The following is an 18583-nucleotide window of genomic DNA, read 5'->3' as shown; positions in this document are numbered from 1 at the left end:
TCGTGCCCAAATAAAAAAGTTATGATAAATTTAAAAAGCGTTCGTATAAAGACACCTTTATTATTATTTCTCCACGCTCGGTCAGCGGTCTATTGTTCTATTGAAAATAAATGACATTGATTTTGTATTTATATTTATTTATTTATCATGACTCCAATGAAAAACCGCTGTCACTAGGCTTGTTCCTAACGCCTCTCAAATGTTATCAGAACAATAGTAAAGCTACGATTACACTTCATTAAACCATTTTGGTTACAAGAATTTTTTTTTAACTATTTCGTTTTTTTCTTAGATTATCATGAATGAACCTCCAAAAGTATTGCGTATGATCAACGCATCTCGTTGCATACATTTTTAGGTTTTGTTAAATTATACAGCAAAAAAAAAGTATTTTGAAACAATTTTTTTTAATTATTTATTATTTTTTTTTAAAAACATTACATATTACAGTGATCTTTGGCTGACCAAATAGGAGATTAACCTGTTTTAGTTTTAATTTAATCATATTTTTCGTTATTAGTCAGTACGGTTCTAGTGCCTAACTGTTAACATTACTTATTTCATATTAAAATATCTTAGAATTATAAACAAATGCACAAAAGTAAAATACTAAACTGATGGAAATTAAATGGGTCTCTCTTTGAATAATTTATATCAAAATTAAACTTGTTAATTTTTTTCATATAACTATCTTAAATCTGGTTTATGCAGACTTCATAAATTATTGACCCAGATCAGCGGTTAAAATACTAAACTGACAGATTAAAATGGGTCTCTCTTTGAAACATTTGCAATAAAATTAAACTTCTCAATTTTTCATATAACTGTCAATGCGATTTATACAGACTTCATAAATTATTGACCTAGATCAGCGGTTCCCCCTGCGGGGGTAAAACAGTTACTCTGCGGGGGTCATAAGGCAAATAAAATGAAAGTAAATAAAATTGTTAGAACATACAATTTATTCAATTTTGTACTTCTATTTTTAAAGATGTATTTAAAACAAATGACTGAGGATTGAACCTTCCTCCCCATGGACTGACTAAAATGGGTGAACCGCGCTAAGCCAAATTAAGCCAAATCCTTATTGGAGGGTACCGAGATTTATTTCGTACATTAACAGCTGTAAATTTTCATAATGTCATGTCATTTTAGAGAAATGCGAGTGTATGCGCGTGTGCGTACGTGAGTGCCACCAAAATAATATAATCTATTTATTTATTCATTAAAAAAAAAAACAAAATCGAATTTATAATGGATGTTTTTAAAAACCTTTTAATTATTGCAAATTAAAAATAATACTTTTGTTTGTTTTCAGGTGACGTTATTGATCAATAACGCCGGTTTGGTATCCGGGACCACATTATTAAAGACACCTGACCATCTCATTCAGAGGACCTTTGATGTAAACATATTAGCACATTTCTGGGTAAGTGTTTCCTTTGATCCTATTTTTATAAATATATACTATTTATTTTTTCCTATCGTAGCATAAGATATCTTCGAAAAATAATAATTCAAACATCAATGTTTGAAATAAGATCGAAGTTGTCCTTGTAGATAAAATAATACATTTAATTAAAAAAAATTGCTGAAGTTCCCAACATTGCGCAAAGTTTTTCGAAATCAGGTGTACAACCATTGTGCAAAATTTCATCAAGATCTCGAAATCTGCTTTCAGGGTTCGAAAAAAGGGATGTGAATGGTTTTTTAGAAATCTCATGTAGACAATGACCTTGTTTTGGGTCAAGTGTACAAAATCTTATTAACCTCGAAATAAAACTGCAATCATGCCGCCTTGAGACTCTTCTTATATCAGACTCTCCTTCGTATATTAGACTAGCTAACATGTACCCGGCGTTGCTAAATTTTCTCTACTTTTTAGAAATATAATTTGTATGTTTCATATATATAAACCTTCCAGAATAAATTTTCTAAATGATAGTGAAAATCCTTTCAAAATCGGTTGAGTAGTTTAGAAGAACAAAGTGAACAAAGTGCAGAAACATACAGACGCGTAACTAATTAAAGATTTACAAATTGCAATAAAATATCTTATTGCTTGAGAGAAGAGAAATTTCAGACTGCTAATTATGCGCTTATTTTTAAGGGTGTTCTAGGGATGTGTTTTGATCAGTGTAACAAAAAATAACCCACGCCACAGTAATAATAAACGAAAAAAAGGTTATAATAAATGCTACGTGATAAAGTAGGTAACAATATTATTTTTTTATTTTTTAAACAAAAAAAAATTGTTTTTGTATTTATGATTTGGAATTGATCGCTTACTGAAGATAAATTGAGAAACTCAATACACTCAAGTAAAATGTTTTTAGTAACTACTGTAGTTCCTAATAAATCAGAAGAATAAATACCTACCTGCGCAATCTCTTTGCGGTCGGTTGTTGAAAGTAGTAACCGTTTTATATTGTAACACTAATTTTTGGAACCTAAAATTTCTGCCCAAAAATAAACTTTTATAACGATGTTTTATAAAAACAAAACACAAAATTGCTTTACATAAAAATTCCAAGGTTGCCGATAAAATCATTAAAAAATGATTTTTTCAATTTCATAATTTAAAATACGAATAAATAAAGTAGCACATATTCGTATTAAATATTTTTGTAATATAATTATTTAGTTCGGTTGGGTATTTTGGTCTAAAATCCAAATAGAAGTTTATTTTATGAAAAAATCCGCACAGCCGTTCCTCAAGTTCGAGTCCAAAGTCCCAAATATCTTGTGAATCACTTATTGGCTTAAAGACGTTAATTCAACAAAGTTGTTTGTCAATTAGAATAAATTATTATTTTTTACCGTTGATAAAAAGGAAATTCATCTGAAATGTTTTTTTCACATGAATAAATTTATTAAAAGCTGTTATTTTTTTCCCAGTGGACTATAACCGATGTATTATTTGTTTTTTTAGACGTTTGTGAGTATGTGACAATATTTTAAGGTAAACACACCACAATATTAAGTGTAAATTGCAATTAACAAAATACCCATGCTTTAATTGATTTTTTTGTAACTAGACAGTCGCCTTGAAAATGTATACACAATAATGGGTCGCAAATAAAATATTGTAATACCTAATTTAGTCGACAATCTTTGAATTTTATTACAATAAAATATCATTTACTACAATAATCCAATGTTTCCGCCTCTTGTATTAAGTTAACACCATAGTTCCGAAATTTAACCTAGAATAGAACTGATGTTAAAAACTTTTCGAATTAATTTAATTTTAGTCAGTAGATTTTATCGCAAATTATAATAAGCTCTACCGAAATCGGTATCACTGACTTAAACCAGTATTTCCATTTATGACGGGACAGTAGCAAACTTGAATATAATAATAATGTTTGGATCATTTTTATTACGCCATTTTCGTGATAAAGGCGATGCACTGCGTAGTAATGCAAAATTATGTGTCTTTGGTTTGAAAATTTGGTCGCCTAGAAATGTTTCAGATGTTTCAATTAAATACTGCGAGTAGAATGCATCGCCTTTGAAATAATCAAGTATTTTTTAGATAAGTTTAATAATATTTTTTTAGATAAGCCTATGAAAACTGCTTTAAAGTTCAAAATCTCCTACTTACAAACCAATTTTCGGTTATGATTTTATTGTATAATGTGGAAAATTAAGTTATTTATAAAATGATCGGAAAAAAAATTAATATTTATGCCTGAAATAAAATAAAAGGCACTTTTTGGCCATGTTTTTTTCTTACATAAATCAAAACAGGCGGATGGTGTTAAGCGGGAATTTAAACCTTATCGCAATCTCCGTAAGGGCTGTTATTGATAGCGGCTCGATTCAAAATATTACACGACGTAGTGCATCGCCTTAAGTCAAAACCTAAACCTTTAAAGTTTTTAATCCAGCAGGACTAGGAGGGTAGTGGTACCTGGTACAACACACCAGGGGCCGCGCATCGCATATTTTGTGCACGGGTGCTTCACTTATGTCGTTTAGATTCTGGCTTTATTTTATGGTATTGTCTCGTCTTAAACTTAAAACTTCATATTTTACTCTGTAAAGACACAACGTAAAAGAGAAAGACGCTATTGAGCAATGCATTTGTTTTAATTTTCGGTTTTTATGGTAAATAATTGTACTAAATCTACAAATCGGCTAATCTCCGTGAAGTAGGTTAATTGCCTCTGATTGCACTAGTCGAAATTATTCAGAGAAAAATTTTATTAGAATTATTTTCATTTTGTATGTGATGCAAAAAGCGATAAAATTTTACTAAATTTTAGCAAATAATTTTGTCTAAAATTAATGTAATTGATGTAATTGATTTAAGAAAACCCTTGTTAGACTATTAATTTTACTGCATATTGAATGTTTCTAAATACCCTCGACACTCCTTACAGCACAATATAAATATTTACTTACTTACGAGAGCAGTATTCTCATCCGTTTTGTATTGGTTATTGGGGCCAGAGGAGAGACAATATAGATTCAGAAGAACATTCTATACAGTAGTACATATTAAAGGCAATTGCAACCCAGGTGAATTGAGGAAGAGATGAATTGAATGCGTGCAAACAACCTGTAGAGAACCTTTGTGGAGGTCGAATCCCACTCAGGAATGTCTTAGTGCATTCATTGACACATTTACAACCTCTACCTTTTTCTCAACAGAACTCTCAGCAGCAAGATGATCCTTGACAATTTTTTTATTAATACTAGTACCTACCCCGTAAAAATCAAATGTAATTCTCACCTGATCTATTTCACAGAATCTATGGAATAGAAAACAAAGTTTTCGACTTCAACTTTCGTTCTATAAATTGACAAAAGAATAAATTCAGACTCACTACAATGCTGTCCGAAACGTTGGCTAAAGAAGGAGGTAGCGCAACTCGGCATAATACCCCAAAAACAAATCACCGTAATACTTTTGGCCGTGAAAATCGCAAATCGTATCTACTCATTTTCGGATTATATCTTTCGTTCAGGCCATTCAACATAGACTTTTTTTAATTTACTGCGATACAATTCGAAATATGGTACGTGCTCACAATTATTGTAAATATTATTTTTCAATATGGTTGGATGGTCAAGAAATGCCCATAATCCCCGCATTTTCCACACAAAAAGGTTCTTCCCGCAAAAAACACTAGGTATACTTGAAAAATCGCAATCTGGGGAATCCTCCACGAATTGGCAACCCTGGTGTGGGTATTGTAAACCATATATATATTACTCACGTAGACTGATGAATCATTAGATTCAGTCGTATCAACCAAACGGTGTGTTTTAATGTGATGGTGTTTTATTCGTTTTTAAATGAAGATTTATAATTTCTACGATATATAATAAAACTTAAATATTCTGAACCAGCATTTGTTGAACTATATGAATATAAATATATTTTAATCCATAATATTTTGTACTGGAGTTTCTTATTTCCTCAAGACATTCATCGGTTCCAATTTCGCAAAGTTCATGCCAGTACCCAGTACCTACGGATGGATGGACGGACGAACTCACAGAGGAAACAATGTTGAATCTAATTTATATTTCTTTCCAGACCTCCAAGGCTTTCCTACCCGACATGGTGGAGAACCAGGACGGGCACATCGTGACCATCGCGTCCATGGCCGGCCACGTGGGAGTTGCGAAGCTGGTGGACTATTGCTCCACGAAGTTCGCGGCCGTGGGCTTCGACGAAGCACTGCGGGCTGAACTGGAAGCTATGAACGTCAAAGGCGTGCACACCACCGTCATCTGCCCATTCTTCATCCGCAGTACGGGGATGTTCGAGGATGTGCACTCCAGGTTTGTAATATATTTTTATTTTGTTCTCCTATATTAACTGGCATTTCATCTGTCTGCAAATTTATTTGTTACGTTCCGGTTCAAGATGGTTGCCGTGTTGGATACTACGTCTTTTTACCGCCAGAGTTCGAATGATCGTGGATAATAATACGGAACAATCAATATTAGGTTGTAGGTACCTACCGGCCCGACGAAAGCTTGCAAAAACAATTTTCATTGATGATGTTTCTTTGGACAAACTGTATTATTCTAATTTTAAATTTAAAAAATGTTACGTCAAATATTTATGGTTTATAATTAAGTAGGTGGGTATTTAAGTACCTACTTACAAATCTTATGATTTCGGAGGATATTTTAGTTTTGATTTATTAAATGAGAGGAATTTAAAAACAATGTTTATATTGACGCGAGGTTTACTTTTTTAAAAAGTAGAAAGCAGGAAGAAAATCTTGCTCAGAAGTTATTGTGGTAGATGGACACTAAATTTCATCATGGATGCAGTGAGATTATGTAAGAATATAGTTCTTAGCACGGAGGAAAAATCTTTCTGTCTACCTTTCACGCATTTATCTGGATTTACGCTTCAACTTCCGCATAAGCTTCTAAGCCCTCGTATTTATTCTTTTAGTTCGTTTAGTCGTTAAAAAGTGGAACTGATGGCTTGTATATCAGCAATAAGAAAATGGTGCGTTTTGTGTGTAGATGGAAACAAAGAAGGAGGGCCGCCATGCGTAGATGCGTTTTAGGAACTAGTATTAAGAACGATATTGGCTTGTGCGCAGTTTCATACTAATAATAGTTTAGGCTCCGTTTGTTTCTATTAGGTATATATATTGTATAAATGATACTTACAATTTTGTGAAGTTAGTATAAAGACTTGCAAAAGTCGAAATTGATGTGCCATTGTTTTGTTTGTTTCGTTCATCTTAATCCAAACCTGTTAAACGACCGCAGTAGTTGATGTCAACAGGTACACAATTATGTCCAAAAAAAAATACAGTGTGTGGCAAGCCTACGCACGACGGAAGGGAAACTTTTAGTATTCTTCTCTCTCTCTTTTCATTTCATATAATTATTATTCAGAATGCTGTACATTATAGTTTTAAAAAGCATAAATTTATTTATAGGCGTGTTGTTAACAAATGAACGTTTAACTAGATTCCTAATATTGACATATTTATAAGTAGCATGTGATAAAAAAAATTAAAAGTTATAAAAATATGGGATTCGAACCCGGGTCCTGCATAACGAGTGTCGAACGCTCTGCCTCTAGACCGCGAGGAAAGGTATCTCGCGCGACGAGAACCGCGTATACAACGTGTACTCCTCAATTGACAAATTTTCGTTTTCAAACACGGCAAATGAATAATATCACATAACGTCTCGTTAACGCTTTATATAGGGTCAAATCGAAGATATATCGGCAGTGTGAAGACATATATGTCGTTTTTCAAAATATTTCCGTATATTTGTCCGTTTTGGAAAAGATCTATCGTGTTTTAACAGTCTCATACCCGTATGGAGTATGATTTTGAAAAACATTTCTAAATTTTGAAAAACTCACTTACGGCTGTGTTTTTTACTAAAAAAACTTGTCACGCACGTCTGCGAGGGTAATTAGTCGCGTTATCGGCCTTGATTAGTAATTTTAATGATTCAAAATAAAAATAATTTACTCGAGTGAACACCTGCCGGTCTAGAGTCTCACTAAATGGATTTAGACATTTCGGGAGACTCTCGGTTAAAATTAACAAATTTATGTATTTTTTTACTACATTATTACAAATCATGTAGATATCTTCTTATATGTATGCCTGACAAAGTCGCAGCACGTGAGCATTTTATCACTTTTCCTCGTATTAAAAAAATCACAAAAAGAAAAAAAAAATAGTTAAAGCGGGGATCGAACCTCGGTTCTTCACGACGACAGTCGGGCGCTCTGCCTCTAGACCGCGAAGCTGAGTTTGGAGAGTGACCTAAACTTGGTATATAATATTAGCTAGGCTCCTATAGCGAAATGATCACGGTTTTTCGTGACGGTCATGAGTCGGTTTTACTCCGGTCCTCGAAATTGCATGACGCGCGTAAAGAAGTTTCACTTCAATAAATGTTATGCTTTGCTACATATTTATAAAGGAAGAAGAATAACAGGGCAAGTCTGTGTAATGAAACATATTGTGATCATAATATATTATTAATAATGGTGGTGTCGCGAAGCTGCGACTCCACTATATATTTTAGAGGTGGTGTGATATGCCACACGCCCAAAGGACCAGTCCCAAACTACTCCGAATGATAGGTATGGGACGATATATGCATCCGACAAACCCGATGGACAGTGCAATAATCAAAGGTATAAATCTGGGCTTCTGGAGCACAAGATAAGCCCAGATTGGAATGCAGGAAAGATGGACTCACCCGTTGATGACTATCATACGTCTCCAGGAGTATTAGTTGATTTCACTTCACAAATTATATGTATATTCGCCCTGTCTGATATTAATTATCACTCCGAACTCTGATAAGCAACTGACTCCACTTGTCAGATTTTTCATGTGTCGCAACAATATTTTTAATATGGTGACATTTTGGGATGGGTAAAAGGGTAGGTAGGACATTTGCAGGATTTGGTATTGACATTACACTTGTCCACTAAGCCTGTGGATGCATACCTAACAATCCCATGTATATTGCGCGAACAAATGGTATTGGAATAATATAGCAACTAGATTTAAAGTTGAAAAAAGTAGGTATAAACGTAGGCATAAACGAAGATGTCAAAGTACCTACGTTTAAAGAGAGTATAAAATTATAAACCCTTGTTTAAATTGAATAATAATGTATACCTGTATACACAAATAGAAGATTATTATAAATTACAAATTATTTAACAGGTATTGGCACTTTTACTTGGCGTAAGTGTGGTAAATGCAGGTATTGAGGAAATAGGTTAATAGGTCATTTATACTTAGGTACATACTAACTTGTGTGTATGTGAGAGAAAGAACTTATTCAATTAAGTCTTGTATCTACCTGTTACCTGTTACTCCGGCTCCGTTCGGTTCCCATACTTCCTGAAATTTTATAAGTTGTTCGTGCCGAACAACAACAGCCATGGACGGCACCATGATCTGCTAGGTATTCCAAATATCAGAACGGACGTACCGGCTCGGCATAACATGACACCAGCTATAGCGCTGTAATAACGTTTCCAAGACTGTTAAAATGTTATAAGTTGTTCCGGGTCGTACCGAACAACAACAGCCATAGACGGCACCATGATCTGCTACGTATCCCAAATAGCAGAACATACGCACCGGCTCGGCATAACATGACACGAGCATAGCGCTGTAATAACCTTTCCAAGACTGTTAACATTTCTAACTGTAGCCTTGAACGTTGTAAAATGTAATGATTTTTCTTTTCTTTTTTTAAAGATGTATCTAAAAATATGTAGTTTATGTTACAAGTGTATGGTAAAGGACACAGTCTGTAATACACATAAAATACAAGACTATTAGGAAACATGCGGAAGTTAACATCAATATAAGTTAACATCAATAGTAAGTTAACAGTGAAATGTAAAGTAGTTAAAGTAATGTAGTTGAAAAAAAAAGATCACCGGAGACCAAAATTTCACTTACATTTTTACTCCAAATAATAACATGAATCAGTAGTTAAAGCAATGACCAAATAACATACATGTTTAAAGTAAGTCAATATAATAGGCCGATTGCTCCGGCGAAATTAATTAATTTCCTCGTGTCTCGAAAAATTCATTCCACACACTTCACCAATCAAGTGTTCAATTAATTTAATTATTATCAGTCTGTAAAGCTCTGTTAATCACGTATTTAATATAACGGTACAACTACTATTAATCTTCGGTGAGTTGTTTTAACGTACACGAATTATTCACACATACCATAAGAATACACAACTAATGGGAACCAATCCCCACAATGCTTCTTTCCTAAAAGCATTGCGTCTGTCCTCTGTGGTAAAAAAACGAATTGGTATTTCAGACAATAACAATTTGCGTATATTTGTCTCCAAGCATTTACGTTATCCTGTTTTATTCGCGTCTTTAATTAAGGTTGTTCTAAGGTTAATTCGATGAAACAAATGTATTAAGTCTAACAATACAGTTTAATAATAGTTTGTACATGTACGTACAACGTATGGCACTGTCGCGAAAATGAGTGGAATATTGAATTCAGAATTTTATGAGAACAGGTACAGCAGAGTTTCTGAAAAATAAGGGCTGACATCTCGTACATCCCAGATTTCAGCTGCAAAATTTTATTGTTTGATAAAATGCTAAAACACTTAGGTATAATTGAAAATACCACCGAGTGTTTATTTGTTTGAGTTTTTAACACAAACATCCTGGTGGGAATAGGACATTTTCATAAATAAATATTAGCATATTTAATCGGACATTGCACCCGGGAACATAGATTTTTTTCTCAAAGACTTTAAACTGTAAGAAATATGAATCAATTCCATTGGCGAACTATGAACATTGACTAAAATTATACTGCAATATTGTTATTGTACTTTTCGTGCATTGTGAATTTCAAATACATATTTTTTGCAGTAATTTGCGTCAATTTGCCGTAATAAAGTGTCAGACGACCATCAAACTTGAAAACAAAAAATATATTAATAGTTTGAGAACCGAGTACAAGTGGTGTTGATGTAGGTATCATTATTATTGTGTCCTGAGATATTATAATCTATTATCTTTAATTATAACCATCTGTATTTTTTAAAATGATAATCATAAATATGTATATAAACAGTGAAGCAATGAGAATTATATGCAAATAACAGACATTACTTCTAATCTTTGACTGATCTTCGCGAATGTGTAATCGTTAGTACGCGTTTGTATAAAAACACAACAAAAATCAATTGGTTACTATAAAAACAGAAAATATTTGTACAGAATAAGAAATAATTTTTGTAGCATAGTTTTACTCGACAAATTTTTTAGTTCAAACTTTCAAATCAAATGTTTTAGCTGGCAACAAGATTTCGTTCGGAAGTAATGAAATCTTTAAATATCAAATTAAACATAAAAAATAACGAAACAAGTCACATTGACAAGCTCTGCCGTCATGGAATTTGAAAACAGGTCTGAAATTTCTAATTCAACGGAATTATTTTTAGCTCGTAACGTGGTTTCCATCATGAAGATCTACGAAATACAGGGTTTTCCAATAAGAGGTGTTATTTTGAATAGCAAGCTATTTCGGTAGATGTTACTTTTTCGAAAACGAGGCTGGAGCAACAGTTACGGTGAATGGGTTGCGCTATCGAGAGATGATTAATGATTTTTTATGCCCGGAATTGTATGGTATTGATCTGGACAACGCTTACTTTCAACAAGACGGCGCTACGTGCCACACAAGCAACGAAACCATTGATCTTTTACGATTGAATATCAAAATAACACCTCTTATTGGAAAACCCTGTATAATGAGGGGAACTGTGGTGTATATTTTTTAAATCAAAAACGCATTCCAATTATTAAACTGTTTTATGTTAGTAGTTAAGGATAAGTGATACGAATCCTTTTAAAGATTATACCCATTCCTGCTTACGTACATATTACCAAACACGCTTTCTCGTTAAATGAAGATTGCATTCAAAGCGCAATGTCAAGGATTTGGGTTACCTGCGACGAAAAACTCGTTTACCTTTTAAATTTGTTTATTTTTTATATGTTTGAACCCTGCATGTTCGCTGCCAATATATAAGTACGGATATAGTGTTATCTAAATCTCTATAAAACTAAAATAAAGTCACTATCCTTCTATGTCTGTGTGCTTAGTTCTCCTAAACTGATTTTGATAGGGTTTTCACTATCATTTAGATCATTTCTTCCGGAAGGTTTACATATATAATACATGGATATGATAATCATAGAAAATAGAGAAAAGTACACGTCAGCTAGTCCATACTAAAATAATATTACGGTCGTTTTATATTATTATTATTATTTTAATTATTATTATTAATTATTTTATTTTTCTTCCTTTTTTAAATTCGTTTAGGTTTAATTAGTCCCCCAACTGAATTCAACTTATCACATCTCCGCCATTTTGACATTTACCACTGCAAATTAATAATGCTCATGTAATGCTAGAGAACCACTTCTGTAAAAATCGTTATTGTTAATAATTATTTTATTTTTCTTCCTTTTTTAAATTCGTTTAGGTCTAATTAGTCCCCCAACTGAATTCAACTTATCACATCTCCGCCATTTTGACATTTACCAGTGCAAATTAATAATGCTCATGTAATGCTAGAGAACCACTTCTGTAAAAATCGTTATTATTATTATTAATTATTTTATTTTTCTTCCTTTTTTAAATTTGTTTAGGACTAATTAGTCCCTTAACAGAATTCAACTTGTCACATCTCCGCCATTTTGACATTTACCAGTGCAAATTAATAATGCTTATGTAATGCTAAAGAACCACTTCTGTAAAAATCGTGATTTTGAGATAAAAATGCAGAAATTTCACTGATATCTCCCAACTTTTTCGTTTAATAACACCATGTCTGCCATTTATCTATTTTCACCGTTTTATTGTTAAATATGTTTCTTTACAATTACGTAAATATTTAACAAATTTAATATATTTTTAATATAAAATATATTTTAATATTTTTTTATTATAAAAATGACGAACTCTTTTACAATGATTACAGAAAAAAAAATCTGTACATTACAGTTATTTGATTTTTTACAACGTTTATTTTTTAATATTAATGCCACACAAGTGTCCCAACTGCTCCCAACCATTTGGAGCCAGTGAGAATATGGTATTCCCAACTGGGGTATGTTGTGAGGCTGAAGGGTAGCGGGGTAGGTAAGCAGATGGGGAAGGGTAACGTGGGGGAGTACCTGGCTATTCAGATATGGTCACCATAAACGTCTAAAGCCATTTCAAACATCAATGCATTTCAAGCATCTTTTCAATTCTGAATTGTGGTCTTACACCAGGACGATGCTGAGAGTAACTTCCACTCTGTAACGTGCCGCAAGTACATATAAAAATATAGGTATATTAATTTTAATTAATAAATTGTGAAATAACACAAATTAATCAAATGAAATTGACTTGCGCACGATTTGATTCGGCTTGGTAGTCGGAAACTTTACCACTCGACTATTATATATAATATTTGAGGTTCGTCACTGTTTTTTCAAAACATGAGAATGCATTTACGTTTCTTTTGCATTACCTGAGCATTATATTGACGGCCCGTCATTTCGGCGGTTGGATGTCGGGTGATCAAGTAGAGATTTGATTACAGTTTCTCTTGATCTGATCAAACAATCTAATTTATGAGAATGGCGTTGATTGACCATTTAATGACACTGAAAGCATGATCAAGCGATTGCAACAGCGAAAGTAATCCAGAGACAGACTATAGAAGAGGTGAACTGACTGACTGAAAAATATTGGGGCAGGATGAGAAGGCCTGAGGATTGGAGACAAATGACTAAGAACCGGAACCGGTTGAGACCATTTGTTGAGAAGGCTAAATCCGCCATGCGATGTAAATTTTAAATAAAGATGGTTGAGGATGGATTTACTACTTCTTGTTTCTAATTCGCTAATTTATCGTTTTCCAGATTCGTCCCCCAACTGAATTCAAACGATGTTGCTGACAGAATCATCAAAGCCGTACGATGCAATGAAAAGTTCGCCATCATTCCTGGATATCTGCAAATATTGCTGGCTATCAAATGGTAAATACATGGTTCCTTACTGCTAGTTATAAGAATTAAGATTAAATTGACTCGTTTCGATTTTGTTTTGAAAAATCTGATCGGAAAGATCGTAAATAAATACGGTATTCATTTTTGTATTTGTTAATAATTAATGATGTAGGTAATGTATACAGGGTGTATCGGCAAGTACCCGACAAACTTTAACCAGCTATTCCTCAACACATTTGGAGTAAAAAATGTTATGGGCGCTTTGCTGTCCAGTAACATTTTTTTCCATTAAAAACAAAAAATAAATAAAAAATCCACACACCGTCACTGTCATTTGCATTGTATCTCGTGTTCAGCAGCTGTTATTAGCAAGTGTGTCAAAAAGTGTCCTCGCTCTTTCGTACACACTAAATAATAATAGTTAAAAATGAGACGAATGATGCCGTGCCATTTCGTTGTGATTGTAAAAGCGCGCCAACGTAGGTACGTACGTACATTATTCAACGAAACTCGAACAAAATATTGCCAGATGGGTTTTCAAACTTTGACAAAGGATAAACATTGGTGACATGTGGTGAAAATATAAATAATAATTTTTTTATTAAAAAAAAATGTAACCTGACAGCAAAGTGCCCATAACATTTTTACTCCAAATGTGCTAAGGAATAGCTGGTTAAAGTTTGTCGGGTACGTGCCGATACACCCTGTATAAGGTGGTGCTTTACATAATAATATGTATTATCTTTGTGATAGTTTGAAGACGTCCGTGGCAGAGTGATACGCTTCTTGGGGCAATTCAACCATAAGTTCCAGCTCTTATTTAAAAAACTTATTATTTATTTTACCTAATTAATAAATATAGCATCTACGTTTGTATCACGTTCCTGAGTGGAATATTCTCTTGGTATAAAGATCCTCCTAGGTTAAATATAGCACCTACATTTGTATCACGTTTCTGAGTGGAATATGCTCTTGGTGTAAAGATTCTTCTGAGTTAAATATAGCACCTACATTTGTATCACGTTCCTGAGTGGAATATGCTCTTGTTATAAAGATCCTTTTAAGTTAAATATAGCACCTACATTTGTATCACGTTTCTGAGTGGAATATACTCTTGGTATAAAGATCCTTCTGAGTTAAATATAGCACCTACATTTGTATCACGTTCCTGAGTGGAATATTATCTTGATATAAAGATCCTTCTGAGTTAATATTTCAGATACAACCTGATAAAACAGAACAGTGACAAAACAGATCATGATTAAATAATATGTTTTTCTTCAATGTTCTGTTTTGTCGTGTAACGTACCACTTACTTTTTATGTCTTACAATGTATTTTTCTTTATTTCAGGATGTTCCCATGGGGCTGCGTATCCGGCTTCCTGTCGCGTCTGGTTCCCGACGCAGTTCCTGACGACACTTCAGCCCTCTCCCCCCCTGCCCCTGCGGCCATCGACACCCTCCAGGGGAAGAAGGAGCTCTCCACCAGCGAGATGCCGGTCAGGAGGACCATCACCACCGAGAGGCAGCCCTAACTCTGGCACACCCCTGGAAAACACATCCGACGAATAGAAGAAAACCTAGGCCAAGTCGCTCATTGTGGACTTTCGATTTATTTGCAGCGTTTTTGGCTTCTCGTGAGATAAGTTTATTGTTTATAAAGGTATTTAAGAAAAGACAATTGATATTAAACTTAATATTTTTTATATATTTATGGAGCAGTTAACGTGTAGAGATACCTACTTTAAGATTCACACAAATAGTATATAATGTTGCAATTATGCCACGTTTCAAAAATATAATAAAACTAGTCCGTCAAAAATTACGGAATGTACATAACTTGACTTTCCAAGATGGAAACTGAGAAATTTTGTTTGTACAGAATCACAAAATATTACACATTTCTAACAAAGAAAAATATATTCGTCTTGTTAAATATGTTATGGGTATCGCTTGAAATTAAAATTTAAAAAAGATTTATTTATTTTTCACAACACACAAAACATGCGATCTAAATGGAACTCCAGTCTGTATATATATATTTAATAATGACAGTCCAACTTGAAACCAGTATTTTCATTTTTATTGTTAGTTTTAATACTCGCAGTTAAAATAATTTTGAGAGTATTAATTTTTCAATGGCCGCTAAAACGCACGTGACGTCGCAAGGAGCCTCGTGACGTCATAAGAAGCTTACTTTTTGTATCAACAAAGTCAACCAAGTACTAAACTGAGACGGACTAATAATAATAGTCTTTCTCTTTCCTTTTACAGTGAGATACATGATGTATGTATGCATGGTGTTAGGAAGCGATAACGCACAACTAAAAGTACTTACTTTACACCTAATAATTGTAATATATTCTAAAAAGTCATGATTATGTATTTAATAATACTTATATATTGAGAATCGGCGTTTGCTAACCATGAATATATATTTTTGTAGTATTGTTCACTGGAGTTCCTTATTCCAATTTTGAAAATGTCACGCAAGTAACACCTACCTACGCACAAATAAATTATATTGTTCTTAATTAATAAGAAAAATGCTTAAATTATATTTTAAAACAGTTTCAACAAGAAATTGTAAGAACGACAAATTGATTGGAATATTTTTTATATGAACGTGCTCGTACCTACATATATTGCCGGAAAACTTGCCGAAGCATTTTAAAAACTAGGCAAGTCATTTTAAACAGAAACAGCAATCAATAAAATTAGTTGATTTTGTATCGGTTATAAAGCATACATCACAACATGATTCGATATGATTCTGATTATTAATTTATTCAGATAAAATTTTAGGATGTAGGTAAATTAAATAATTGCAAGGTTACACTGTCTGAGATGATTTGATTCAATCAATTACGTCAAGTAAAAATATATATTAACCTTCAAAAATGACTCAAAGAATTACAAAAAAGATATATGCGATGAAGTCAATGTCTGTTGGTACACGATCCTGAATATTATCATAATTTATTATAAAACTTGTATTTGAAAAAATTGTTTTGACTTTTGACACTAATATTATGAAAAATTTCTTTGTTATTTTCTTTTATGCTATTTTTTCTTTAAATTTAAAATTGTCGGTGTAACTTGATTGAATCCTACAACATTGCCATAACTTGAACTTTGTCACTGTTTTTGTTGATATTACCTACCTGCATCACAATTTTTTTATAATAGTCTAGCCACATTGTGAACTGCACTTACGGAGTTATTGTTTTACTTTGTTATTTTATAATAAATACCTATATAATAGGACGATTAAGATTAATCTTTGCTCAATTCATTTAAGGTGGATGTTTGTTTACTGTAAAATACATAAATAATATATGCAAGTTACTGAACATAAATGTTTATCTATCAATTATCTGAAATAGTTATAATCAGATTAACTTTACATTGAAGCCTGTGACAGACGACGCCATAAGAGCGCTATATTTTCGTGGCTTGGCCAATTTAGCGTATCGCTCGCCATATATTCGCATTGGTAGTGTATGCGAGAGATAGACCAAGCCATGATGCGTACAGTGTAAGGCTACATGCGTACGCCATAAGCTCGCTATATTGTGTCGCCTACCTGAGATGATTATGGAAATAAAATAAATAATGAATTGATTTTCAAGACGGATAACTTTAGTTTTTCAATGCACAGTATCATCACTTTTAAAATATTGTTAGGTTGAAATTGTAATAATTGTATTTTTTTTAAACTATGCTTATTGTTCTTCGCACTCATTTTCTTCGTATGGCTCATTTTCTTCGGGTTATGTGCTATTATGGTCAATATTTGTTTTCATTCTGCTTCTCTTATGTTGCAAGTGCCAATACCATATAAACTTTTATTCTTTTAATATTGATCTGATTAGCAAAAAAAATCTGGCAAGTCACGACATTTGATGCCATATAAATCCTCCTACTTATGTCTACTGTCGCAGCCTCCTTCGTCTCTAAGATTGGAGCCCAGGTAGACAAACTGGTGCAACGTTTTGAGGTCAGTCAAATCGTTGGAAAGTATGTGATTATGGCGACTATTGGTTGCCATTAATAGAGCCTTGGAAGTGTTTATTCTAAGGTCGAGATTTTGACTTTCTTTTTCAATGCGATCAATGAGTATTTTTTTATAAATCAAAGTTTATCAAGTTGTTGCAAAGAAAGATCTGCTTAACTTAGTTTTGAAACCTGTCCAATAGGTAAAACGTTTTGCCATCCTTCCAGAAATACATTTTTTAAAGTGCTTTCATCCACGGAGAACTTCTTTTGGCCTTGAAAGACTATCTTCGTTGATTTGAACATCAACATTGATGATATATAGATTAATTGAGATGATACTTTTATAAAATCATTATTGTTGTATCATTGTTCTTATAGATCAACGTTTGTGTAGTTCGACTGCCACTGAAATAGTGGTGTAAGGCGGTTTGACCAGGTTTACATGGTACAAAGAACATATATATATTGAAGAACCACCGAGAGGCCGTAGACCATGAGACAAGGTTGCTTTGGTTCAAGATTCGCCTCTCTTCAATAATTTGGCGATCATTAAAAATAAAATACACAAAATCTATTTTAAAAGTTTGAGTAAGATAATTTACATAAAATATATATTTTTTTAAACTTTCATTGAATGAGTATTTTTTAAATATTCAAAAATATAATCGATAGGAGATAATTGATAGAAGATAATCGATACCCTGGTGGTGAGAAATGAATTAAATAATAATTGTATATTAGGTAAAAATGTGATTTTAAAATAGTGATTATTGTGAACATGCTTAATCTGAATTTTGTTATTCGAATTAAGATTACTCATGAAATAACGTTACCCATTTTTCTCTTATTTTTGGTAAAACCATGATTTGTATTGTTAAATTATATTAGGGGGTTTGAAAATATGGTTTTTTTTATCTAATTGCCTGTTGGGTAGAGATTCCTAACCTTAGGTACCTAAATTTGTTGAAAAAAATGTAATTTCCGTTGAATAAATCCAAGATAAAAATAGTATCTGTGTATTAATTATTTATTCTATAAAAAAA

The 18583-nt window shown here is 32.8% G+C and overlaps 1 protein-coding gene across 2 annotated transcripts in view; it reads left to right on the top strand.

The window, feature by feature from the left end:
• LOC149426471 (estradiol 17-beta-dehydrogenase 11-like) overlaps positions 1 to 18533 on the top strand; it is a 126926-nt gene extending 108393 nt beyond the window's left edge. For both annotated transcript variants that reach the window (XM_089631124.1, XM_089631116.1), the window contains exons 5-8: positions 1319 to 1429; positions 5552 to 5799; positions 13454 to 13570; positions 14893 to 18533. In XM_089631124.1, the coding sequence (XP_089487250.1) occupies positions 1319 to 1429; positions 5552 to 5799; positions 13454 to 13570; positions 14893 to 15076 (660 nt within the window). In that variant the 3' untranslated portion in view covers positions 15077 to 18533. The remainder of the gene's footprint in view (positions 1 to 1318; positions 1430 to 5551; positions 5800 to 13453; positions 13571 to 14892) is intronic.
• The last annotated feature ends 50 nt before the right edge of the window (positions 18534 to 18583 follow it).

This window comes from Hesperophylax consimilis, chromosome 1 (genome assembly GCF_061612785.1).
Source record: "Hesperophylax consimilis isolate HC1 chromosome 1, BYU_Hcon_1.0, whole genome shotgun sequence".
NCBI classification, from domain to species: domain Eukaryota; kingdom Metazoa; phylum Arthropoda; class Insecta; order Trichoptera; family Limnephilidae; genus Hesperophylax; species Hesperophylax consimilis.
The sequence above is the reverse complement of the archived record's forward strand: the minus strand, read 5'-3'. Positions and strand labels throughout refer to the sequence as shown.